This window comes from Chlorocebus sabaeus, chromosome 6 (assembly GCF_047675955.1).
Source record: "Chlorocebus sabaeus isolate Y175 chromosome 6, mChlSab1.0.hap1, whole genome shotgun sequence".
Classification (NCBI taxonomy): Eukaryota; Metazoa; Chordata; class Mammalia; order Primates; family Cercopithecidae; genus Chlorocebus; species Chlorocebus sabaeus.
This window is the reverse complement of record NC_132909.1, coordinates 52,509,506-52,535,348: the sequence shown is the minus strand read 5'-3', so window position 1 is coordinate 52,535,348 and position 25,843 is coordinate 52,509,506. Positions and strand designations below refer to the sequence as shown.

Below are 25,843 nucleotides of genomic sequence, written 5' to 3'. Positions count from 1 at the left end.
GCTGGGATTACAGGCACCCGCCACCACGCCCAGCTAACCCTGGCTAATTTATTTTTAGTAGAGACAGGTATGTTGGCCAGGCTGGTCTTGAACTCCTGACAGGCATGAGCCACCATGCCCAGTCCAGTTTCTGTGGTTTTAAGTCACTGTGATTTGGGGTTGTTGCTATGATACAACCTACACTACCCTGACTAAGGCTCTGATCTAGAAGAGACACTGGAGAAGGCCAATCTAAGGCGACACGGGGGCCTGGGGCAATGGGAATGAGGTCTGACTAGTGGGGAAAAGCTGTTCTTTGGAGAGGGCCTGCCGTTAGGGAAGGCGGCTGCCATGTTCTCCCCACTAGGCCCCCCAGGAGTCTGACAGGCCCCAAAGGCACCTCTGTGCTGAGTCTCCCACTCTGCCAGGAGCACCTGGCAGAAAATACTACAGAGAGGTGTCCCCTTCCAATCAAGGACAGCCAGAGAGGGTAATGCACCCTAACTGTGCCAAGGCTGGAGGGACCCTATTTATCCAGGTCTCATAATTCACAGTAACTGAACTAAGGTAAGGGAGCTGGGGCTCTAGGAAAATGGAACTGTGAGCTGGGAAAGCATCTGGAAAATGTGGGCTGTAATTCCAACCATGCACTTATTCTTAGCAAAAACACAGAATGCGTCAGTGTGGAAACGATCGGTGGCTTGAGGTTTTTCCTGAAAGAGCCTCGATCCTCCGACACAGATAAGTCATCTGATGTAATTCCCTCTTACCAAGAAGTAACTCATGTTCATTAAGCCTTTACTTTAAGCCAGGTACTGTACGGAGCACTTTCAACTCACTCAACCCTTCGAGCCCCAGCAGCCAAGATCCCACTCTCCCACTTCACAGCCGGGGACGGAGAGGAGGTGTCCTTGGGCAGAGGCAGAACCAGGGAGGGCCCCGAGCTGTCCCTCGCGCTTTAGCCAGTAAGTTCTTTTCTGCTTTTTTTATTTTGAGACGGAGTCACACTCTGTCGCCCAGGCTGGAGTGCAGTGGCATGATCTTGGCTCACTGCAACCTCTGCCTCCCAGGTTCAAGTGATTCTCCTGTCTCTGCCTCCCGAGTAGCTGGGACTACAGGTGTGCACCACCACACCCAGCTAATTTTTGTATTTTTAGTAGAGACGAGGTTTCACCATGTTGGCCAGGCTGGTTTCGGACTCCTGACCTCAGATGATTCCCCGCTGCCTCAGCCTCCCAAAGCGCTGGGATTACAGGTGTGAGAAATCACACCCAGCCAAACCAGCGAGTTCTGACTTTTACAGTCAGCTTTGCTCTGCAATAGCATCGCGGTCAGTCTACACTCCATGCTTTATGTTGTCTGTTTGCCACCTATGCCAACGTGATGGCTGGGATAACAGCTGGTGCGGAGGGGCTGGGGATGTCTGTGAGGAGGGGGACACCACAAAGCCAGCCTGGCTCAGCCTGGAGCGCCCTGGCCCCGGCTGCTCTGAGGGGGCACTCACTTGAACGTGAAGGCCTCAGGGGGCAGGTACACGCCATCACCGACTCGGTATGGGATGCCGTTCTTGGTGGCTGAGTAGTAGAGGACCCGGCTGTCCAGGTCCTCGAGCTGCTCCAGGACCCTGGGGATTTCTTTTTGCCTCATCTCAGCCAGACGGGCACAGCTTGCACAGAACCTGAAGGAAACAAAGGGACAGAAGCGTAAGGCCCTGAGGTGGCTGGCGGTGGCCACAGCAGCTACTGCCAGCTTAATCCAGAGACTCTGGCGACCAAGAGAAAACATTTGCAGATGCTAGAAGGAAGGAAGTGGCTTTCTTGTGCTTTGTGTTCACATTTTGAAGGCACTTATTTGAGACCAAAGTCCAGAGAGAATATAGCAAGAAAATCAAGCCACTTTTGAGTCACTGATACAAAACCCCTAAGATATCAACGAAGAGAGTCTAGAATGCGGTTAAGAACACACCACTAGCAAGAGTCCTGAGCGGCTCAGTGAGGAACTCAATCCAGCAGAGACTCTTACTGTTCTCTCTATAAAGGCCCAACAGGTATTTGAGGAAATTCAACATTATTCTTGACTAGTAAGCCCTTAAAGGAGACCTGAAGACAGCCTTAAAAATAGAGATCAAGGCCCACCATGGTGGCTCATGTCTGTAATCCCAGCCCTTTGGGAGGCCAAGGCAGGAGGATCGCTTGAGTCCAGAAGTTTGAGACTAGCCTGGTCAACACAGTGAGACCCCGTCTCTACAAAAAAAAATTTTTTAAATTAACCTGGCAGAGTGGTGCATGCCTGCAGTCCCAGCTACTCAGGAGGCTGAGGCAGGAAGATCACTTGAGCCCAGCAGGTCGAGGCTGCAGTGAGCTGTGACCACACAACTGCACTCCAGTCTGGGTGACAGAGTGAGACCCTGTCTCAAATAAATAAATAAATAAATGGGGTTGGGTGATAATAAATAAATAAATGGGGTTGGGTGCGGTAGCTCACGCCTGTAATCCCAGCACTTTGGGAGCCTGAAGGGAGCCGATCACCTAAGGTCAGGAGATCCAGACCAGCCTGGCCAACATGGTGAAACCCTGTCTCTACTAAAAATACAAAAATTAGTCGGGCATGGTAGCAGGCGCCTGTAGTCTCAGCTACTTGGGAAGCTGAGGCAGGAAAATTGCTTGAACCCAGGAGGCAGAGGTTGTAATGAGCCAAGATCGTGCACTCCAGCCTGGGTGACAAGAGTGAAACTCCATCTCGAACAAATAAAAATAAAATAAATAAAAAATAAAATGAAAATAGAGATCAAGCTGAAGTCAGCATGAGACTTATGGGAGAAGCACAGATACCGCCAGGGGAGCCCTCTTGGCCTCCCTGGGTCTCCCTGGTTGCCACCTGCTCCTCTGGGGGTGCTGGCTGCTGCTTTTAGTTGAAAAAAGTGAGGTACGGAGGTTAAAAGAAGGCATGGGGCATTGGACATTAACAAATAAAAGCTGGTCAGGCACAGTGACTCACGCCTGTAATCCCAGCACTCTGGGAGGTCAAGGCGGGCGGATCACCTGAGGTCGGGAGTTCAAGACCAGCCTGACCAACATGGACAAACCCCGTTTCTACTAAAAATACAAAAAAATTAGCCGGGCATGGTGGCACATGCTTGTAGTCCCAGCTACTCGGGAGGCTGAGGCAGGAGAATCACCTGAACCCAGGAGGCGGCGGTTGCGGTGGGCCAAGATTGAGCCGTTGTACTCCAGCCTGGGCAACAAAAGTGAAACTCTGTCTCAAAAACAAAATAAAAAATAAAAGCTTCCCTCAAAGCAGTCACCCAGTTAGAAAAGAATCCAATAAAGGTCTCATTTACAGGAGAAAATATTTAAGAAACAGCCAAAAACATGCCAGAGCTGGGCACACACTGAAGAACACACGGGAAGTCTTGAAATGAGAAGACGAACCCTGCTCCTGGGTAGAGAACCCTCTTACAAAGCCAATGCCAGGTCATCCACACACTTAAAGCAACTCCAGGCCATCTATACCCTTGAGCATCATCCATAGTCAGGCTGGCCTTTGGTGAGCAAGAAACACAAACTAGGGGGCCACTGGGGGAAGCCAACCAGACAGAAGCACACAGGAAACGGGAGCAATGTGGGCTGAAAGTGCCTGTTGACCCCGAGCCTGGCCCCAGTGCTCACTTGAACTTGTTGTCCTCTGTTGGCTGGGTTTTTGGAGGGGACTCGAATCTCGCGTAGTCTTGATCGTACCACAGCTGGTAGAAGTAGGTCTTCCCGTCGTTCCCCTCCAGCAGGGACTCGGGATCCATACCTCCCTTGGGAAATAAGAATACGTGTCAGGCCAGGCGTGGTGGCTCATGCCTGTAATCCCAGCACTATGGGAGGCCGAGGCGGGTGGATCACCTGGCCTTCCAGGCTGGTCAGGAGTTCGAGACCAGCCTGGCCAACATGGTGAAATCCCATGTCTACTAAAAATACAAAAAAAAATTAGCCAGGAGTGGTGGCGGGTGCCTATAATCCCAGCTACTCAGGAGACTGAGGCAGGAGAATCACTTGAACCTGGGAGGCAGAGGTTGCAGTGAGCTGAGATCATGCCATTGCACTCCAGCCTAGGCAACAAGAGTGAAATTCCGTCTCAAAAAAAAAAAAAAACACACACACACACACACACAAGATAATACAAATAAAAACAAAACAGAACACATGTCAGCAGTTGACCCTCCATGGCAAGGCAGGGGCTCGCGAGGGGCACCAGGCACTCACCTCCATGGCCCAGTTTTCGGATGGGGATTTGTAGATGACTTTCACTTTGCTGTGGATATATGAAAGCTGCATGTCCTCACATTCATCCACCAAAAACAACTCCAGAGGGTCCGACGTGGCCCCGAGGACTGTGTCTGTCCCAGCGCAGAACCAGTGGGCGTGAAACATCTGCCCGTTGATGCTGTCCTCCCACAGCGCTGTGACCCTGGAATCAAGACGGGCATGGGGAGAAGTTCTGACCTGGCCAGCAGATATGTGACCGAGTCTGGGCAGCGGCACTCGTCCTTTTCGGTTTTCATCTAGGGCAAAAAGCTGCTGGTGCTATTTTGGCAAAACAGGAATCTCCTACTTGATGAGAAAGTACGTGCAGAAGTCAAGCAAAAAGAAAGATGCAAACCTTGCTAGATACAGCGGTTTTGAGGAATCATCTGGAATAACAGAGACACAGTCCCCAACTTCCAGGGTTTCCGCATCAATGCACACCTTCTTATAGTAACTCTTCTTCCCGTCAGTCTGAAAATGAGAGCGTATGTTCAGGGAGGATCATTTTGAGGGTCTTTGCTGGCCTTGACCTGCATGGTTCTCTGTTACTTAATGTAAGACATGACTCCATTTCATCAAGAAGTCAATGAAGAGTTGCTGCTAAAGAGAACATCCTGTTCTACAAGGGCTTCAATAATAAAAAAGAAGAGAACATCCACCCTCCTCGGCCAGATGCTGTAACCAAGGGAACTTGCGTCCCTCCCACTTCCACTCTGCCACTCAGGTCCCAGAATTTGATTTTAACAGCATAGCTCCCAACACCTCACCATCGTCTGTAAGGCCACAGCCTAAACCCTGGCCCCTGTCCTGCCTGTCACCCCCTGGCTCAAGCCAATCCAACTGCAGGGGCCTCCTTCCTTTTCTCCACCAAGGTAAGCTGACTGCCACCTCAGTGCAGCTCTCCCCCAGGTCTTGGTGTGGCTAGGTCCTACCTGACCTTCTCCATCTCAGCCCACGTGTCACCTCTGCAAGGCCTCGTGGCCCCAGCCTCCTCCCAGCCCCCTACCCTGCAGAGGTACTCATGCCATGCAACAGTACCCATGTCTGTCCTCCTGCAGGGGCTCAGCCACGGCCCAGGCAGCCAGCAGGTGGCAAGCCTCGTGCTTAAGTGAACTGATTGCATCTTTAATTTATGGACATCAGAGAAGCAACACAGAGGATACTCACTCCTTTCTCTCACACTATGGTAAAGGAACTGACCCTCAGTGAAGCCGATGACCACACAACAACTGGGAGGCCATCTGTTGGTGCCCCCAAAAGACCCACCCCACGCCAGAGGGGGCTGTGACGGCTCTCTTGAAAACAAGCTATGAGGGGCCAGGCGTGGTGGCTCCCGCCTGTAATCCCGGCACTTTGGGAGGCTGAGGTAGGTGGATCACTTGAGGCTAGGAGTTTGAGAATGGTCTGGGCAACGTGATGAAACCCCGTCTCTACTAAAAACACAAAAAAAGTTAGCCTGGCATGGTGGTGCATGCCTGTAATCTCAGCTACTCAGGAGGCTGGGGCAGGAGAATTGCTTGAACCTGGGAGGCAGAGGTTGCAGCGAGCTGAGATCATGTCACCACACTCCAGCCTGGGTGATAGAGCAAGACTCTGTCCCAAACAAAACAAAACAGAAAAACAAGCTATGAGGGCTCACCTGCCTGATGCCCCTAGAACTGTGTCAAATGCCCATTTTGGGACATTAGGAGAACTGAGCCTTGTGGCCACACAAAAATGCCTTGCTGGTACTGAGCCACAGAACATGGTCTCTCGGCCAGTCCTGCTCCTCTCAGGGGCAAACAGGCAGGTTTCTTGGTGCTGGGGCACAGGTTGACCAAGAGGTCAGGTTGGCAAGATACTAGGGGAACCTGCTTATCGGGAACATGGCAGTGAGCCAAACGAGGGGCTCCAAGGGTTACCTTGACGGCTTCTCCAACCCAAGAGATGCGATTCTTGTTCTGTTTCTTTTTCTTCCCCTGGTGCATTTTTTTGGGTGACGGCATCTCTGGGATGTTATCATCGACTTCCTCATCGTCATCTGCCTCCTTCATGGCCATATTGGGACACCTGCAATGTCACTGGTTATACCTAAGGCCCCTTTTCTAAGTAAGACCAACCAAGGCTGTTTTCGTCCTAACAGGGACAGGCCCTGAGACAATGCCTAACGAAGGAATCCTGGTGCTATCCCACACACGCGGGCCCTTCCCCACAGTGCATCCGCCACCAGCTGGCAAGTCCTTTGCCATAGGAGGAGGACTCGGCCCGACCTACCTCCGCTCTTGGCAAGCCTGCTTGCTCCGTCCACTGCCACCAAATTTAACCATGTCCTTGCAGGCTTTACATTTCCCACACTCAGGCTGCTGACACACCTAAAAAATGGTATTAAAAAGGCAAATCAGGGCCGGGCACAGTGGCTCATGCCTGTAATCCCAGCATTTCAGAAGGCCAAGGCAGGCAGATCACTTAAGGTCAGGAATTCCAGACCAGCCTGGCCAACGTGGTGAAACCCCATCTCTCCTAAAAATACAACTATTAGCCAGGCGTGGTAGGGTGTGCCTGTAATCGCAGCTACTTGGGAGGCTGAGGCAGGAGAATTGCTTGAACCTGGGAGGTGGAGATTGCAGCGAGCCAAGATCACACCACTGCATTCCAATCTGGACAAGAGTGAAACTCCATCTCTCTCTTTTTTTTTTTTCTTTTTGAGACGGAGTCTCGTTCTGTCGCCCAGGCTGGAGTGCAGTGGCCGGATCTCAGCTCACTGCAAGCTCCACCTCCCGGGTCTACGCCATTCTCCTGCCTCAGCCTCCCGAGTAGCTGGGACTACAAGTGCCTGCCACCTCGCCCGGCTAGTTTTTCGTATTTTTTTAGTAGAGACGGGGTTTCACTGTGTTAGCCAGGTTGGTCTCGATCTCCTGACCTCGTGATCTGCCCGTCTCGGCCTCCCAAAGTGCTGGGATTACAGGCTTGAGCTACCGCGCCCGGCCGGAACTCCATCTCAAAGGGGAAAAAAGGGGGAAATCATACAGCCCTTACTAACAATGAGACAAATGATGAATTAAGACTTTTAGGTCTCAAAAAATTTAAAAAATAAACAAAAAAGGTGAATCGTGGCCGGGCGCGGTGGCTCACGCCTGTAATCCCAGCACTTTGGGAGGCCAAGGTGGGCAGATCATGAGGTCAGGAGATTGAGACCATCCTGGCTAACACGGTGAAACCCCGTCTCTACTAAAAATACAAAAAGAAGTAGCTGGGTGTGGTGGTGGGCGCCTGTAGTCCCAGCTACTAGGGAGGCTGAGGCCGGAGAATGGCATGAACCCGGGAGGTGGAGGTCGCAGTGAGCCGAGGTCACGCCACTGCACTCCAGCCTGGGCGACTGGGCAAGATTCCGTCTCAAAAAAAAAAAGAGGTGAATCACAAGCCCTTAGTGACAATCAAACAAACAGTGAATTAAGACTTTTAGGCTAGGCATGGTGGCTCATGCCTGAACCGGTATATTGGGAGGCTGAAGCATATGTAGATGGATCACTTGAGTCCAAGAGTTCAAGACCAGCCTGGGCAACATATTAAGACCCCCATCTCTACAAAAAATTAAAAATTCGCCAGGCGTGGTGACAAATTCCCGCAGTCCCAGCAATTCAGGATGCTAAGGAGGGAGGACTGCTTAAGTTCAGGCATTTAAGACCAGCCTAGGCAACATGGCAAAATCCCATCTACAATATGTTTTTTTTAAAATTAGCTGGGCATGGTGGCATATACCTGTGGTCCCAGCTACTTGGGAGGCTAAGGTGGGAGGATCACTTGAGCCCAGGAGGTTGAGAATGTAGTGAGCTACAGCCATGCCACTGCACTCCAGACTGGGTGACAGAGCAAGACCCATCTCAACAACAACAACAACAAACAAGAAGACTTTTAAAAATGTGCCTGTCTGGCCAGGTGCAGTGCCTCATGCCTCTCATCCCGGCAGTTTGGGAGGCTGAGACAGGAGGACCACTTGAAGCCAGGAGTTTGAGACCAGACAAGGCAAGCAGGACCCTGTCTCTACAAAAAAAAAAAAAAAAAAAAAAAAAAAAAAAAAATCAACCTTACTAGAAGTTTGGTAAGTGAGAGAAAAAGTTCCCTTCCCATTCTCCAGATGGGTAAAGGTTAAGAAACCAGAGAGGTGGTGTGAGGAAACAAGAACGCACACTACTCAGATAAGTTGATAGAACCATTTTGGAGCACAATCTTCTAGATCAAACTTAAGAATACACACCCACAGCCTAGCAACGCTATTTCTAAGCAGATACACTTGCAAGAAGCTTTGCTCAAGGATGCCTTATATTTATAATACTGAAGAGGTGCCTATCATTGAGAAGTTAGGATGTTCATTTAATGAAATACTACACAATATTTAAAATGAAATAACTAGATCTACCTGTATCAACATATAACAGTTGCATAAATAAAAACAAAAGATTTTAGGGCTAGGCACAGCGGCTCACACCTGTAATCCCAGCACTTTGGGAGGCCAAGGTGGGCAGATCACTTGAGGTCAGGAATTCAAGACCAGCATGGCCAACATGGTGCAACCCTGTTTCTACTAAAAATACAAAAAAATTAGCTGGGTATGGTGGCAGGTGCCTATAATCCCAGCCACTCGGGAGGCTGAGGCAGGAGAACTGCTTGAACGCGGGAGGCAGAGGTTATGGTGAGTTGAGATCGTGCCACTGCACTCTAGCCTGGGTGACAGAGCGAGACTGTCTCAATAAAATAAAACCAAAGTAACAATGGTGACGACATGCAGGCTCCTGTTAAGGGATGCCAGCGGGGATCAAAGACAAAGCCCTGAAGCCAGTGTTTATCCAAAAGAAAGTCAGGTAATAGGTATCAAAATATACCTGGTCTTTGGGTCATAGAACGAGGAGGTTGGTTCCTCCTGAGTGAAGTAAACATATATTTTCAAAACTCACAGAAAGGAAGGCCTCCTAAGGGCCTCAAATCTAAGTTGGACAAAGTGCCCACTTAGATGTGAATACTCCCTTAGCACTCCAACGGGGGCCTCCAGACAGTGAGATGCAGGCAGAGCAGTCACCCAGAAGCCAGGTTCGTCAGTTAAGGACTGTGGCATTATCAGCAAAGCACCCAAGCACGCCTCTGTGGACATCTGTCCTATTGATGTTCAATGAAGCATGCAGGGTCCTCCTAGAACACTAACTAATTTCTGTCTCAGGGGTCACATTTGAGCAGCCAGAGTCTTAAGCCACAGAGAGAAAGATGGAGCAGTCCTCAGATCAGGCCAGAAGCTGGGCCACCTCAGGGGAGTGGGAGCCCCTACAGGCGAGGTTACCTCACACACGCCACATCGCCGGCGCTTAAAGGCGTTCTCCTTGTCTTCTCTGTCATCCTTTTCAATTTGCTCTGCGAAGAAAGTGTCGAAGATCTGGTAGACCAACTTGGTGGTGGTGGCTTTCGTGGGTCCCCTGTCCTTCTCCCTGGTAGAATGCCTGATGGCCTGCCGCCTCGCCTGGGCTCGCCTACGGGAGAGGGTCCAGCATCTCAGAGGACTGGCACAGAGGATGTGCACCATGCTCTAACCTCCTCAGTCTCCAGTCTTCACTCTCGTCCTCGCCGCATCCTTACCTCTGTCCCAGCGTGACCCCGGCCAGCTTGATCAGGTCCCGCATGCAGGGCGTCAGGAAGATGGGCTGCTCGTCACTGTCCCCGGCCTCGTCATAACTCTCCACCTGCTCCACCACAAACTGCGCGTGTCGCAGGAGGGAGTCCTCCGTGAAGCGGTTCAAGTTGAGGCCAGAAGGAGGAACTGTGGTCTTGAAAGAGAACAGGTTTCTCTCATGCTTAAGCCAAACTGGCCTAAATCCAACTGAAGAACAATGTCTGCTGGTTCTGGAGGCAAGTTTCCGGTGAGAATCCCAGATGCTGAGGCCCCTCGATGTCTTACCTCGATCTTGTTGATCAGGTCCTCGTAGGTCGAGTCGGAATTGCTCTGCAGGAACTCCACCACAATCTTGCTGATGTAGATCTTCTCCTGCATCAGCCCAAATATGGGCGCATACTCTGGGCTGGGATCCATCAGAATGTATTCGGCAAACGCTGGGGTGAACAGAGCAGGTGTGAAAAAGGGGTTGGAATCTGATGGCACCTACGGTGGCCACAGGGCAGGGAGGAGTCTACCAAACTCACCCAACAGTCTAAAAGTCATCCTGTACCCAAACGTCAGAAACACAGGGCACAACACATCATAGCTGGCTTGTTCTGAAGAAGCCTGTCTGAGTTAGCCAGAGAGCGAAGACTAGCTGAGTAGGCCTTCATTGAGCTCATCTCTGGTTTTTGGAATTCAGTCTGGGTTTGGGTTGCAAGAATAAGACCTGTTTTTGTTTTTTTTTTTGTGGAGGAGGATGGAGTCTTGCTCCATTGCCCAGGCCAGAGTGCAGTGGCATGATCTCGGCTCACTGCAACCTCTGCCTCCTGGGTTCACGTGATTCTCCTGCCATAGCCTCCCACGTAGCTGGGATTACAGGTGTGCACCATCACACGTGGCTATTGTTTGTGTTTTTGGTAGATGGGGTTTCACCATGTTGGCCAGGCTCAGCGAATTCCTGGTCTCAAGTGATCCCCTGACCTCGGCCTCCCAAAGTGCTGGGATTACAGGTGTGAGCCACCACATCCGGCCAAGACCTGCTCTTACAACTGGAGAGTCAGTTCCAGAGCCGGTCATGACTAACACAAGAGGCTACCCCAACTGAACCTACTAAGGTTCCCACAGTCACATGGCCTTCTGCAAGCCTGCTGAGAATTCCCACCAGAGCCCCACCAGCCCCCAGGAAGGAGAACATGAAGGCCCCCTTTCAGACCCCCGGCCAGCCTTTGATGGGTCACACACTTACAGGTGCTGAAGCCGATGAGGGCCTTTTCACCTCCGTCAAAGCCAGTGATCCACCATTCATTTATGGGGCCAAGATTTTTGCCATTAACACCACCTAGAGCAGAAAAAGGAAATGGACTAAGGGCTCTGACTCACATCCCAAACCCAGGAGGGCTAAGAGATGCTCCAAGCGCCCAGCTCAGCAGACATCCCATCAGCCAGGTCGGGTGCTCCTCAGTCACCACAGTGACTTGGCCTACAGCTGTTCCCAGCACAAAGTCTCATGCCCTAACTTTAAGAGGCAGCAGCTCCAGCTGAATATTGCTTTATAAGTATATTTCTATTTATACGTATATATAAGTATGTGTGTGTGTGTATATAAATACATGTGTATACATGTGTATATGTATATGTGTATATATACACATATATACACACACTTATTTATAATTTTTTAAAATAGAGGCAGGCTCTTGCTATGTTGCCCAGGCTGGCCTCAAACTCCTGAGCTCAAGTGATCGTCTGGCCTCAGACCCCCAAAGTGCTAGGATTATAGATCCTAAACCACCCTGCCTGGCTGTTTTTAAAGTGTGCCCCAAACAATCCTGGACTCCTCCTTACCTTCAAGAGATGGGTCATCATCATAGATTGGTTTTGCTGAACCAGAAAAGAAGAGTTCGATATTCTTCTCGATGAGGCCGGTGTCGATGGGACACAGGTGGCCATGTTTACAGTACACGCTGGACAGGAAACAAAGCATACGCTTACCAGCTAAGCCATGAAGGTGGGTCTTGGTGCAGACTTCAGATCAGGCACGAAGCAATGAGACAATATACAAGTCCAACACTCTTTTTTTGTTTTTGAAACAGTCTTGCTCTGTCCCCTAGGCTGGAGTGCAATGGCGTGATCTTGGCTCACTGCAACCTATCCGCCTCCCGGGTTCAAGTAATTCTCCTGCCTCAGTCTCCCGAGTAGCTGGGATTACAGGCCTGCACCACCATCCCCAGCTAATTTTTGTATTTTTAGTAGGGACGGTGTTTCACTACGTTGGCCAGGCTAGTCTTGAACTCCTGACCTCCAGTGATCTACCTGCCTCGGCCTTCCAAAATGCTGGGATTACAGACTGAGCCACCACGCCCAGCCCTGACATTCATTTTTTTGGTTGCGGGAACACTAAATTAAGACAGTGTTCTATCACCCGGAGTGTCTACCTTATTCTCCCACCTAAGCATCAAGAGTATGTGTGTCTGCAACAGCAACACCAAAAGATCAGTCAGACTTACAGTGTGGGAAATACTGGTTTCTAGAACAGTTTCCACTATGCAGTGGAGCCACCATATCTATTCAGCTGTAGAACATTTCCGTCACTCAAATGTTAATAAAGCCTCATTCCCATCAAGTAGCAGTCACTCTCCAGTCTCCTCCCAACCGGCCCTCAGCCCCCGCAACCACCTGCTTTCTAGATCTATGAATTCACCTATTCAAATACCTCATATGGTTAATTTTATATTACACGAGTCAGACCTCAATTTAAAAAAGTAATAAAGCAGGTTATAGAACAGTGTGAAAAGGGATGTGGGAGAGAAGGACTTCTGCCTCCTTTTGGGCATAAAACTCAAACAGAGGGAGGGCACCCGTGACCCCACTGTCCAGATGCCCCTTGACATTTGGGAGCAGGTTCCTTATTGAAGACAGAGAGGCAAGATGTCAAACTTAAGGAAAAAGACATGAACTGGGGGTTCTGCTTATGAACCTGCTCATCTAGGCACAAGGATCACCCTTTCCCGGCCAGAGGTGCTGGGCTATCCTCAGAGCCCCCATATGGAGCCTGCACAGGTCTCTGGAGAGCACCCCTCCACCACACTCACCGGGCTTAGTGCCTTGAAAACCAGAAATGCTCAAACAAAAAACTGAACACCTCCTGCGGAGCTCCCCTACCGCGTGCCAGGCATGGCAGACAGAATAGGTGGCAGCCCTGCCCTCAGGATGTACGGCCCAGAAGAGGAGACAGATAGATGAAGACAGCGTGGATCAAGGGAGATCAAGGGAGGGCCTACAGAAGAGGGGGTCCCACTCCCCGCTGCACAGGTGGGCTGGAGGCTCTCTCCATGGGGAGACATGGGAGAGAAGTTCTAAGTCCTAGGCAGTGGCAGGACCCACTGATTCGCAGGCCAGACCCCACCCATGAGTGGCTTCTATCCGCCACTTTCAGGCCAAGTACAGCAGCATGGAGAGTCCCTAAATAACCCAGGCAGCCCAACTCCAGTGGACAGAAGGCATGTGACTCCTGTAAAGTGTCCTCCAGGCCACCATCCCATGCTCCAGGAACAAATCTATGATAGATCTCAATTCAGGGAGGAAGCTGAGACATCAGGACTCTGGCAGCCTCAGCCCCAGGCTCCCCCGAGCCTTTGTCCTGATGAAGGCCAGAGTGAGGCCCTGGGGCATGGTAGCCAGCTCTGCCCACCACAGCACACCTCACTCACACCAGCAGGCAGAGGTGTGTGGCCCTGCTTTGGGCCAGGCCTGGGGGGCTAGCAGTTGCTGGTGGGTGCAACAGCATCTTGGTCTGGATCGGGATCCCATAGAAGGAGAGGGAGGGGAACAACCATCAGCCAAGCACAGGGAGCATGTGGGTGCCCTCCCAATGGGTGCAGGAACTGCTGCCTGTGGGTGTTTCCAACAGGGGTCCCCAAGGCACCTCCCCCTCCTCTTCACAGAGAGGGAAAACACCACCCAGGCCTAAAAGGAGGCAGGGCTGTTCCTGGAGCTGAGGCATTTCCCACGAAGAACAAGGTGAAGCCGTGTAAGGTAATTGCACCCACAGGGAGAGGGAGCAAAATGGGGCTGGGGATGCCTGAGAGCACGGGCCCTCTGCCCACTCAAGAGCTGACATAAGCCTCGGTGAAGGTAGGGGCCGGACGCCAGGCACATTCCCTCAGAGGACACGAGAGTCAATGCTGAGGTCTGCAAGGCCCTGTGTGGCCCAGCCCCAACCCACCACCACACCAGGCTCGCCATTCACCTTCCACAGCTGGCACAGGCCCCTCCGAGCCCTGGTAATCACGCCCCCTTCTACCTAGGGTGCCCCACCCCGGCCATCCCCTCGGCCTCTTCTTTCACAAGGTCTTTACTGAAATCACTGCCTCTCACGTCTTCACAGACCTTCCTCCTCACACTCATTCTCTCTACATGCAACCAGGCTTTTTAAAAATCTGTCATGGCTGTGACTACCCAACAGGTATCACCCATTTTTGGTTCCGTGAAGGCAGGATCTGAGCAGCTACATTGACACCCAGATCACTGGTACCTAGCACAGAGCAGGCCTTCATCTAAGCATGTGACCCTCAGGATGTAGGCAGAATGGAGGGGCAATATGTGTAGTGTAAAAACCCAAAAACCAAACCAAAAATCAGCAAAGCTCTACTGTCCCTTCACCGGTTTTCCATGGTGGCTCTTTGAGATGGAATCTTGCCCTGTCGCCCAGGCTGGAGTGCAGATCTCAGCTCACTGCAACCTCCGCCTCCAGAGTTCAAGAAATTCTCCTGCCTAAGCCTCTCGAGTAGTTGGGATTACAGTCGCGTACCACCACACCTGGCTACTTTTTGTATTTTCAGTAGGTTTCGCCATGTTGGCCAGGCTGGTCTCAAACTCCTGACCTGAAGTGATCTGCTCACCTCGGCCTCCCAAAATGCTAGGATTACAGGCATGAGCCACCGCGCCCAGCCCTCCAAGGTGGCTCTTATCCACGAAGTGTTAGCTTAAGACATGTTGCAGGTCAGGCCCTAAAAACCGTAATCTTGAGCCCGTAGACGCCTCTGGGGAAGCGCCTCCTTCCACGAAACACACACACAAAAGGACACTTACCTGAAGCAAGTCAGTTTGTGCTGGGGAAGCGCCTCATAACTCTCAAAGCCAGACTCATTGGCGTCAAAGATGGACAGCTTCTCATTTGTCAGCATCTGTGGCTCATCCACCTGAAGGACACGGGGCCGGTGAGCAGAGGGACGAGGGACGGGCAGAGGAAGGCTGGGAAGAGAGCTGCACGTACCGCGTCTGGTGGGTGCTGCCCATATTTGAGGTCGGGGTCGTCCAGGTACTGCCCGCACTGAATGCACTTGGGAGGGTGGGTCTGTGGGAGCAAGAACACAGATGATGGCGCTCAGAGAGCCGCTCCCAGCCGCCTCGTGAGCACCGCCACCAGCTTTATTTCCAGCAGACATTTACCTTGGAGTTCACGACTGTTTTGGCGCGAGCCATTTTTTTCTCCGTTCTGGGGGGAAAAGCACAGCATCGTTTAATTGTTTCAGAAAATATCAAAATCACCCCTGTGAGGTTTCTGCCTGAGGCGCCTGTGGCACATGGAGGCACCGGTTGCGGCAGTGAGGCCCAGGCGCGAGGTCACAGTGGCTCTTCACCGCAGGGGCGTCCTGCCTGACGCATCTTGGTCCTATGTTCACCAACCCAATCCAAAATGAGCCTAAGGTTGTTCCCCAAGGTTGCTCTGGCAATTACTAAAACCTTTCCCTTTTGTTCTAGAACCATCATTTTAACATTAGCATCTGCTTTGGATAATGCCAAGAATAAATTCTTACGGTTCTTTGGGGGTCGTTTTCCGTCTCTTCTCCTCCTACACAGGGAAAACAAAAGAGGATTAAAGGGTAAGAGTGTTTCACACCCAGATAGTGCTTCGGTGTTAAGAACTTTGTATAAGTGATTATCATAAAACAGAAGGGGGAGGGAGGGAATGAGAGGGCCAGCAGGTGAGCTCTGATTCACTCTACCATCTAAAGTCATATAATCAAAAATCTAGGCCGGGCGCGGTGGCTCAAGCCTGTAATCCCAGCACTTTGGGAGGCCAAGACGGGCGGATCACAAGGTCAGGAGATCGAGACCATCCAGGCTAACACAGTGAAACCTCATCTCTACTAAAAAATACAAAAAACTAGCTGGGTGAGGTGGTGGGCGTCTGTAGTCCCAGCTACTCGGGAGGCTGAGGCAGGAGAATGGCATAAACCTGGGAGGCAGAGCTTGCAGTGAGCTGAGATCCGGCCACTGCACTCCAGCCTGAGCAACAGAACAAGACTCCGTCTCAAAAAAAAAAAAAATCTTATAGCCAGGCGCAGTACAGTGGCTCATGCCTGTAATCCCACCACTTTGGGAGGCCAAGGCACACAGATCACTGGAGGTCAGGAGTTCCAGACTAGCCTGGCCAAAGCGGCGAAATCATGTCTCTACTAAAAATACTAAGATTGGCCGGGCGCGGTGGCTCAAGCCTGTAATCCCAGCACTTTGGGAGGCCGAGACGGGCGGATCACGAGGTCAGGAGATCGAGACCATCCTGGCTAACACGGTGAAACCCCGTCTCCACTAAAAAATACAAAAAAACTAGCCAGGCGAGGTGGTGGGCGCCTGTAGTCTCAGCTACTTGGGAGGCTGAGGCAGGAGAATGGCATAAACCCGGGAGGCGGAGCTTGTAGTGAGCCGAGATTCGGCCACTGCACTCCAGCCTGGGTGACAGAGCGAGACTCCGTCTCAAAAAAAAAAAAAAGAAAGAAAAAATACTAAGATTAAGCCAGGCGGGCACTTGTAATTCCAGATACTCAGGAGGCTGAGGCAGAAGAATTGCTTGAACCCGGGACATAGAGGTTGCAGTGAGCAGAGATCACGCCAGTGCACTCCAGCCTGGGCGACAGTGAGAGTTCATCTCAAAATAAATGAATAAATAAATCTCATAACCAAAAACTTCCTGAAAAGATTCAGAGGGGAAGCCAATTTTTTAAAACCTTAGCTTTCCTGTATAAGTGACACCTCAAGGTAAACAAATAACTGGCCAGGCACAGGGCCAGGCATGGTGGCTCACGCCTGTAATCCCAGCACTTTGGGAGGCCAAGGCAGATGGATCACGAGGTCAAGAGATTGAGACCATCCTGGCCAAGGTGGTGAAACCCCGTCTCTACTAAAATTACAAAAATTAGCTGGGTGTGGTGGCGAGCGCCTGTAGTCCCAGCTACTCGGGAGGCTGAGGCAAGAGAATTGCTTGAACCAGGGTGACGGAGGTTGCAGTGAGCCGAGATCACACCACTGCACTCCAGTCTGGTGACAGAGCGAGACTCTGTCTCAATAAATAAATAAATAAATAAATAAATAAATAAATAAATAAATAACTGGCCAGGCACAGTGGCCCATGCCTGTAATCCTAGCACTTTAAGTAGCCCAGGTGGGAGGACTGCTTGAGCCCAGGAGCTCAAGACCAGCCTGGGCAACACAGTAAAACCCTGTCTCCACAAAAATAGAAAGTTAGCTGGGTATAGTGGCATCGCCTATAGTCCCAGCTACCTTGAAGGCCCAGGTGGGAGGATTGCTTCAGCCCAGGAGTTCGAGGCTATGGTAGTTATAACTGTACCACTGCACTCTAGCCTCGACAATAGAATGAGACTCTGTCTCAAAAATAAATACTAAAATGTAAGGGTAAGCAAACAATTGATGAGGGGGTATACAGACTGAGTCATGTCCCCTCCAAAATTCATACATTAAGACTAACCTGCTATGTGACTGTATTTGGATATAGAATCTTTAAGGAGACAATTATGGTTAAAAGAGGTAATAAAGGTGGGGCCTCACCCAATAAGACCAATGTCCTTGTATTTTTTGTTGTTGTTTTTGAGAAGGAGTCTTGCTGTGTCCCCAGCCTGGAGTGCAATGGTGTGATCTCGGCTCACTGCAACCTCTGCCTCCTGGGTTCAAGCGACTCTCCTGCCTCAGCTTTCCAAGTAGCTGAGATTACAGGCCCCTACCACCACAACTGACTAACTTTTGTATTTTTAGTAGAGATGGGGTTTCACCATGTTGTCCAGGCTGGTTTCAAACCCCTGACCTCAGGTGATGCGCCTGCCTTGGCCTCCCAAAGTGCTGGGAAGACAGGCGTGAGCCACTGTACCCAGCCCTTTTTTTTTTTTTTTTTTTGAGACAGTCTTGCTCTGTTGTCCAGGCAGGAGTACAGTGGCACAATCTCAGCTCACAGCAACCTCCACCTCCTGGGTGCAAGCAATTCTCGTGCCTCAGCCTTCCAAGCAGCTGGGACTACAGGCATATGCCACCACACCCAGCTAATTTTGCTGTGTCCCCAGCCTGCAGTGCAATGGTGAGATCTCGGCTTACTGCAACCTCCACCTCCCGTGCTCAAGTGATTCTCCTGTCTCAGCCTCCCGTGTAGCTGGGACTATGGGTGCGCACCACCACCTGCTAATTTTTCTATTTTTAGTAGAGACAGGGTTTCACCATATTGGTCAGGCTGGTCTTGAACTCCTGATTCACCTGCCTCAGCCTCTCAAAGTGCTGGGATTACAGGCGTGAGCCACCGCGCCCAGTCTTCTTTTTCCCAAGACCAGTCTGGGCAACATGGCGAAACCCCGTCTTGGAAAAAAAAAAAAAGAAAGTAAAGTGAGCCCTTTACCTTTTCATCCTCGTCTTTTTCATCAGAAATCTGTGGATTTGCTTTTTCAGGTTCTTTTTCTTCAGGCCTCCGTTTGGCAGCTCTGCAGGGTGAACAGATACATAGCAAGTAGCAGCTTAGGAACACCACATCGCCAGCTCGCACGGAAAATGACAAACTAATGCCTCCCCGGGAGAAAGCAAGATACCCGTGGGAGCTTTACAGTTACACTGCCAGCTTGTCATCCTGAGACGAGGCCTTCAGAGGCCCCACGGTCCCCGCACATGTCTACATCACCACAGGTTTCTAGAACAGGCTTGCTTTCTTTTTTTTTTTTTTTTTGAGACAGAGTTTTACTCTTGTTGTCCAGGCTGGAGAGTAGTGGCGTGATCTCGGCTCGCCGCAACCTCCACCTCCTGGCTTCTAACAATTCTGCCTCAGCCTCCTGAGTAGCTGGGATTATAGGCACCTGCCAGTACAGCCAGCTAATTTTTGTATTTTTGGTAGAGATGGGTTTCCACCATACTGGCCAGGCTGGCCTCAAACTCCTGACCTCACGTGATTCACCCACCTCAGCCTCCCAAAGTGCTGGGATTACAGGTGCAAGCCACCGCACCTGGCCTAGAACAGGCTTTCTCCTGGTTCAGAAAACACAAAAGCACAAGCATTTTAAACACTTACAGATCTTTGGGTTGACTTCTGTGCTGCTTCTCATCCTGAGAGAAAAACAGGGGGGCGGTAGAGAGATAAAGAGGGGAAAAAATTAGTTTCTGAGCCAGAGTGAGATAAAATGCAAACACCAAAGTTACAGGTTAGGGATCCTCACTGTGGAGCTGGAAGACAGGCAGGCCTGGGCAGATCTACCTGGTAGACACAAGGCTTCACTTTCCCTCCCTTAATTCCGCACCTGAAACTCACAAGAGGGCACTAAACAACCTCCTACACCAGGGCTTCGCAAACTGTTTTTGTCAGAGCCAGAGGATCAGTATTTTCAGCTTTGCTGACCACGTGGTCTGTGTCAGGATGATCATCTCTGCCACGGTAGCACAAAAGCACCCACAGGCAAAATGTAAACGAAAAAGTATGGCTCTGTTCCAATAAAACTTTATTTACAGGCTGTGTGCAGCGGCATGTGCCTATAAGTCCAGCACTTTGGGAGGCTAAGGCAGGAGGTTGCTTGAGGCCAGGAATTCGAGGCCAGCCTGGGCAACACAGTGAGACCCTGTCTCTACAAAAATCTCTCTCTCTCTCTCTCTCTCTCTCTCTCTCTCTCTCGAGACGAGAGAGAGAGATGGAGTTTCACTCTTGTTGCCCAGGCTCACTCATCTATCTACCTACCTACCTACCTACCTACCTATCAGACAGAGTTTCACTCTTGTTGCCCATCTATCTATCTATCTATCTATCTATCTATCTATCTATCTATCTAAGAGAGGCAGAGTTTCACTCCTGTTGCCTATCTATCTATCTATCTATCTATCTGACAGAGTTTCATTCTTGTTGCCCAGGCTAGAGTACAATGGTGTGATCTTGGCTCACTGCAACCTCTGCCTCTAGGGTTCAAACAATTCTCCTGCCTCAGTCTCCCTAGTAGCTGGGATTATAGGTATGCGCCACCATACCCAGTTAATTTTGTATTTTTAGTCGAGGCGGGGTTTCACCATATAGTCAGGTTGATTTCGAACTCCTGACCTCAGGTGATCCGCCCATCTCAGCCTCCCAAAATGCTGGGATTATAGGTGTGAGCCACCATGGCTGGCCTACAAAAAATAAATTTAAAAAGTAGTGCATGCCTATAGTGCCAGCTACTTGGGAGGCTGAGGTGGGAGGATCACTTGAGCCCAGGAGACTACAGTGAGCTATGATAGCACCACTGCACTCCTGCACTCTAGCCTGGGAAACAGAGCAAGGTCCTGTTTCAAAAAAACAGGCCAGGTGTGGTGCCTCACACATGTAATCCCAGCACCTTTGGAGGCTGAAGCAGGTGGATTGTTTGAGGTCAGGAGTTAGAGACCAGCCTGGCCAACATGGTAAATCCCCATCTCTACTAAAAATATAAAAATTAGCCAGGCATGGTAGCACATGCCTGTAATCCCAGCCACTCAAGAGGTTGAGACAGGAGAATCACTTAAACCTAGGAAGTGGAGGTTGCAGTGAGTCAACCAGTGCATGACAGAGGGAGACTGTCTTTTAAAAAAAAAGAATGAACCAAACAGACTGAACACAATGGTTCGTGCCTGTAAACCTACCACTCTGCCACTTTGGGAGACTGAGGTAGGTGGAGAACTTGAGTCCAGGAGTTTGACTGAGACCAGCCTAGGCAACATGGCAAAACCCTATCTCTACAAACACTTTAAAAAAAAAAATTAGCTGGACATAGTGGTGCCTGCCTATAGTCCCAGCTACCTGGGAGGCTGAGGTGGAAAGATCACCTGAGCCTGGGAGGTCGAGGCTGCAGTGAACCGTGATGGCACCACTGTACTCCAGCCTGGGTGACAGAGCAAGACCCTGTCTCTCGGGATGGGGGACAGTGGTGCTTAGAGCTTTGGGAGGCAGAGACGGCACCTCCTGTGCAAGGGGCCCCCTGGGGTGAAGCAGCCAACAATCCTTGTTCTCTGGGCACTGCTTTTATTATTATTACTATATATATTTTTTTGAGAGTCTCACTGTTGCCCAGGCTGGACTGCAGCGGCATAATCTTGGCTCACTGCAACCTCTGCCATCTCTGTTCAAGTGATTCTCATACCTCAGCCTCCCAAGTAGCTGGGATTATAGGCACGTACCATGAAGCCGACCTAATTTTTGTATTTTTAGGTGACATGGGGTTTCACCCTGTTGGCCAGGCTGGTCTTAAACTCCTGACCTCAAGTGATCCGCCCACCTCAGCCTCCCAAAGTGCTGGGATTACAGTAGTGAGCCACCGTGCGCAGCCCTCACATCCTTTTCTACCATGAGGCAAAAGTGTTGGCGGTGTGAGCTCAGGCCCCTGCCAGTTTCCAATAGAGGGCAGGGAGTAATGTGACTACTCCAGGGATCCCAGGCAAGTGCTGACAGTAAGGTGCCCAACATTTGGACAGAAGAGATGAGGGACAGGAGGCTGGAGGCAATACCAAAGGCTCTCCCGCTACAGGGTGAGGATGGAAGCCCATCGGCGACCAGGTCAGAAGTGAGCGTGCTCGTCACCCAGCAAGCCCGTGACTTTGGGCTCCACTCTCTAGATCGCAACAGGCAGAAACCCAGAGACTCTCTTGGGATCTTCGGCATCTCTTAGATAGGGACTCGCTGTCCCACACCGATGACCTAGCTCCCTTCCCTGGAGTTCATGCAGGAGGGCCTGCAGGCAACCTGGCCATCCTGTACTTTGACAGAGGCCCAGCAGTGCTCCACATGATGCTTTAGGGTTTAAACATATGCACTTGGCTGAACTAGACTGGGGAGGCTGGCAGGGGGAGAGCTAGACTCAGAAGAACGTAGGAGGCTGGGAAAGAAATCGAGGTGTGGCTGACATGTGTGTCGGAGCTGACTGTGTATCAAGGCTTCTCAGCAGTGAGGCCTCAGGAGAGGATGCTTCACGCACATCTCAGCTCAGGTGCACACAGACCCTCTCTAGTGTGAAAGACAGAGGACAACTGAGTGTTCACTAGGCATTGGGCACAGGCATCCAACCACAAATCCCGGCCCCCAAGAGGAGGAAAAGGTGACCTTCCCAGAGTCTGGATGACCCCATGGAGCCTGGGTGGATGGGACTGGACTTGAACACAGATCCCCACCCTGCACTCTCCCGCCCAAGCAAACAGGAGCAGAAGAACAAGGGGGAGTTCAGAAACAAAGATCCCGCCTTTACTTTCTCATCTCCGTCTTCGTCCTCGTCAGCGTGCACACCTGCCCTGGCTTCTCTGTCAGGCTCCTCCTTCAGTTTCTGTTTGGGTGTTCTGTCACAGAAGACAACACACACATAGGCTGGTCAGCTCGGCAGGGGGCGCCCTGCACCAGGGCCAACAGCTCCTAAGGGTTGACACAAGCTCCCCAGGTTCAGAGGACAGGCTGCCTCTCCAGTTTTCACTGCAGGAAGCCCAGAGGGCATTTACTACTCCAGGACTCAAGGTCTTCAGGAACACCGTCAACACCCCATCTGAATGTTGGTCAGAGATGCCAGTGGTTTAATACAAAAAGTAGACAAAGGAACGCCATGATTTCTGTGGCCTGATGGGAATCCAGCCTGCGGTAGAGGAAGACCCGTGTCTGGCCTGCCCGGGCTGAGGAGAGCTGCGCTGATGTGCGATCTGCGTCAGTCAGTGACCATGGACAGCTGACTGCACACAGGGGTCTGAGTCTTCACCTACCCCTCTGCCAGGGCCCTGACGCTGAGGTGGGGTATTCTGCCCACCTCTGGATTCAGGCTCACTCTCAACATTTGCTTCAGCTAATTGTTTTTTCTTTTTCTTTTTTTCTTGAGGCAGAGTCTCGCTCTGTCACCCAGGCTGGAGTGCAGTGATGTGATCTCGGTTCACTGCAACCTCCGCCTCCCGGGTTCAAGTGATTCGCCTGCCTCAGTCTCCCAAGTAGCTGGGACCACAGGCATGCACCACCACGCCCAGCTAAGTTTTTGTATTTTTAATTAGAGACGGGGTTTCACCACGTTGGCCAGGTTGATCTTGAACTCCTGACCTCAAGTGATCCAACCGCCTCAGCCTCTCAAAGTGCTGAGATTATAGGCGCGAGCTACTGCACCTGGCCCAACTTTTTTCAAGAAAGGTTTGAAAAAGGGCTACTTTTCATTTCTGCCCTTGTGATCTGGCACAGCCACAAGTGTGTACCCAGGTTGGCAAAATTGTGGAGGCAGAGCTGGGTCAGCCCAGCTGTCCCCACTAAGCCAGTTCAAGATCACCTGACAGCCACCAAGCTGTAGACAAGTGAGCTTGAAAAATGCTCGCTGTTCTAGGCCTCTGGCCTTGGAGTCATTTGTCACACAGCATTTTCACGGCAAAAGGTAAGTGACACAGCTGCTCACTCGACGGCCTTTCACTACCACACAACACACAGCTGTGTGACCAACCCTGAGGAGGGCCCTGGGGTTGGGAGGAGAAATTGAAGCTAACTTCACCCTGTAATCCCAGCACTTTGGGAGGCTACGGCAGGTGGGTCACCTGAGGTCAGGAGTTCAAGACCAGCCTGACCAATATGGTGAAACCCCATCTCCACTAAAAATATAAAAATTCGCTCGGCATGGTGATGCACGCCTGAAGTCTCAGCTACTCAGGAGGCTGAGACAGGAGAATCGCTTGAGCCTGGGAGGTGGGGGTTGCAGTGAGCCGGGATTGCACCACTGCACTCCAGCCTGGGTGACAGAGGGAGACTCCGTCTCTAAATTAAATTAAATTAAAATTTATAAAAGTTAACTTCAGGGCCGGGCGCAGTGGCTCAAGCCTGTAATCCCAGCACTTTGGGAGGCCGAGACGGGCGGATCACGAGGTCAGGAGATTGAGACCACCCTGACTAACACGGTGAAACCCTGTCTCTACTAAAAAATACAAAAAACTAGCCGGGTGAGGTGGCGGGCGCCTGTAGTCCCAGCTACTTGGGAGGCTGAGGCAGGAGAATGGCGTAAACCCGGGAGGCGGAGCTTGCAGTGAGCTGAGATCCGGCCACTGCACTCCAGCCTGGGTGACAGAGCAAGACTCCGTCTCAAAAAAAAGAAAAAAAACGTTAACTTCAGCCTTCACTTCAGGGTGTCCTCACCTTTCACAAGCAGAACTCGCCCACTTAGGAGACACATGATTAGTGCCCAGGGTTCCACACCAACCCGTTATTTTACCAGGATACTTATGTTAGCAATTCAGTTTCACAACATAAAGCACAACTTACGGTTCTTTGGTTTGACTTCGGAGTCTCTTTTCTTCCTAAAGTTGCAGGGAAAAAAGACAAGTTAGTTTTTTTGATTTGGTTTGGATCTTTCTGATCCTATAGTCCAGTGGTGGGAGTGAAGACTGTCTACTGGTAGGCACGGTGGCTCACGCCTGTAATCTCAGAACTTTGGAAGGCTGAAGTCGGAGGATCCCTTGCGCCAGGTGTTCGAGACAGCGATTTTCCTTTCTTCTTCAGTGGGGTAAGTAGACAGGAAATGAAACTCTTAGAAAGGAGATACTACAACACTGCAGTTTAAGTATTTTTACTTCAAAATTCCTCTACCACTTGTCATCAGTAAGTGTTGATAGCCTCACAGAAAGTAACTTTATTATAAATCTCCACTTCCGATATAAAGGAATGAAATACGATGGTGCAATCTGGAAAGGAGCTCCAACTGAGACACAACACCACATCCTCTGAGACTGCATTTATTCATTTATTTATTTATGAGACGGAGTCTCACTCTGTCACCCAGGCTGGAGTGCAGTGGTGTAATCTTTTTACAGAGATTTTTTAGTAGAGACAGGGTTTCATCACGTTGGCCAGACTGGTCTTGAATTCAAGTGATCCATCCGCCTTGGTCTCCCAAAGTGCTGGTATTACAGGTGTGAGCCACCATGCCCAGCCTGAGGTTGCATTTAAAGAACTAGATACTTCTTGACAGAGAATCAGGCAAGTCAAATCCAACCCTCAGAAACTCCACACGTGGTAGTTTGTGAAGAGATCACAACGGTCAGCGATATTAAGAAACGCTTTGCAGCCGGGCGTGGTGGCTCAAGCCTGTAATCCCAGCACTTTGGGAGGCTGAGGTGGGCGGATCACGAGGTCAGGAGATCGAGACCATCCGGGCTAACACAGTGAAACCCCGTCTCTACTAAAAATACAAAAGATTAGCCGGGCTTGGTGGTGGGTGCCTGTAGACTCAGATTTTACAAAGAAGAAGAGAGACTGGGGAAAGAGCTAGTCTGACTTCACAGAGGAGAATGCAACTTTATGTCTGGATGATGCTAAGGAATTTTAGCACCTCCTACGTCTGAAAATTAGATCTTCACCAAGATCCCATCAGCCAGAGAAGGAAGTGGGCGAGGTGACAGACTGAAACTCTGTGACTAGTTGATTAAGTAGCACAGGTTGGCCAGTGTGGTGGCTCATGCCTATAATCCCAGCACTTTGATGGCTGAGGCAGGTGAACCATTTGAGGTCAGGAGTTTGAGACCAGCCTGGCCAACATGGTAAAACCCTGTCTCTACTAAAAACACAAAAATTAGCCAGGTGTGGTGGCAGGCGCCTGTAGTCCCAGCTACTTGGGAGGCTGTGACACGAGAATTACTTGAACCTGGGAGGCGGAGGCTGCAATAAGCCAAGATCGAATCTCTGTACTCCAGC

General features: G+C 50.8%; 1 protein-coding gene across 3 annotated transcripts in view; it reads right to left on the bottom strand.

Annotated features, from left to right (window-relative positions):
• The window catches only part of DNMT1 (DNA methyltransferase 1), a 61,687-nt gene that overhangs the window by 12,864 nt on the left and 22,980 nt on the right, over positions 1-25,843 (bottom strand). For all 3 annotated transcript variants that reach the window (XM_037992404.2, XM_037992401.2, XM_007995208.3), the window contains exons 9-27: positions 24,416-24,450; positions 22,395-22,482; positions 19,232-19,266; positions 18,572-18,653; positions 15,711-15,745; positions 15,343-15,388; positions 15,167-15,247; positions 14,983-15,092; positions 11,737-11,855; positions 11,138-11,230; positions 10,192-10,343; positions 9,873-10,060; positions 9,580-9,766; positions 6,525-6,622; positions 6,173-6,320; positions 4,627-4,742; positions 4,230-4,434; positions 3,648-3,781; positions 1,484-1,657 (exon numbers count right to left, since the gene is read on the bottom strand). In XM_037992404.2, the coding sequence (XP_037848332.1) occupies positions 1,484-1,657; positions 3,648-3,781; positions 4,230-4,434; positions 4,627-4,742; positions 6,173-6,320; positions 6,525-6,622; positions 9,580-9,766; positions 9,873-10,060; positions 10,192-10,343; positions 11,138-11,230; positions 11,737-11,855; positions 14,983-15,092; positions 15,167-15,247; positions 15,343-15,388; positions 15,711-15,745; positions 18,572-18,653; positions 19,232-19,266; positions 22,395-22,482; positions 24,416-24,450 (2,126 nt within the window). The remainder of the gene's footprint in view (positions 1-1,483; positions 1,658-3,647; positions 3,782-4,229; positions 4,435-4,626; positions 4,743-6,172; positions 6,321-6,524; positions 6,623-9,579; positions 9,767-9,872; positions 10,061-10,191; positions 10,344-11,137; positions 11,231-11,736; positions 11,856-14,982; positions 15,093-15,166; positions 15,248-15,342; positions 15,389-15,710; positions 15,746-18,571; positions 18,654-19,231; positions 19,267-22,394; positions 22,483-24,415; positions 24,451-25,843) is intronic.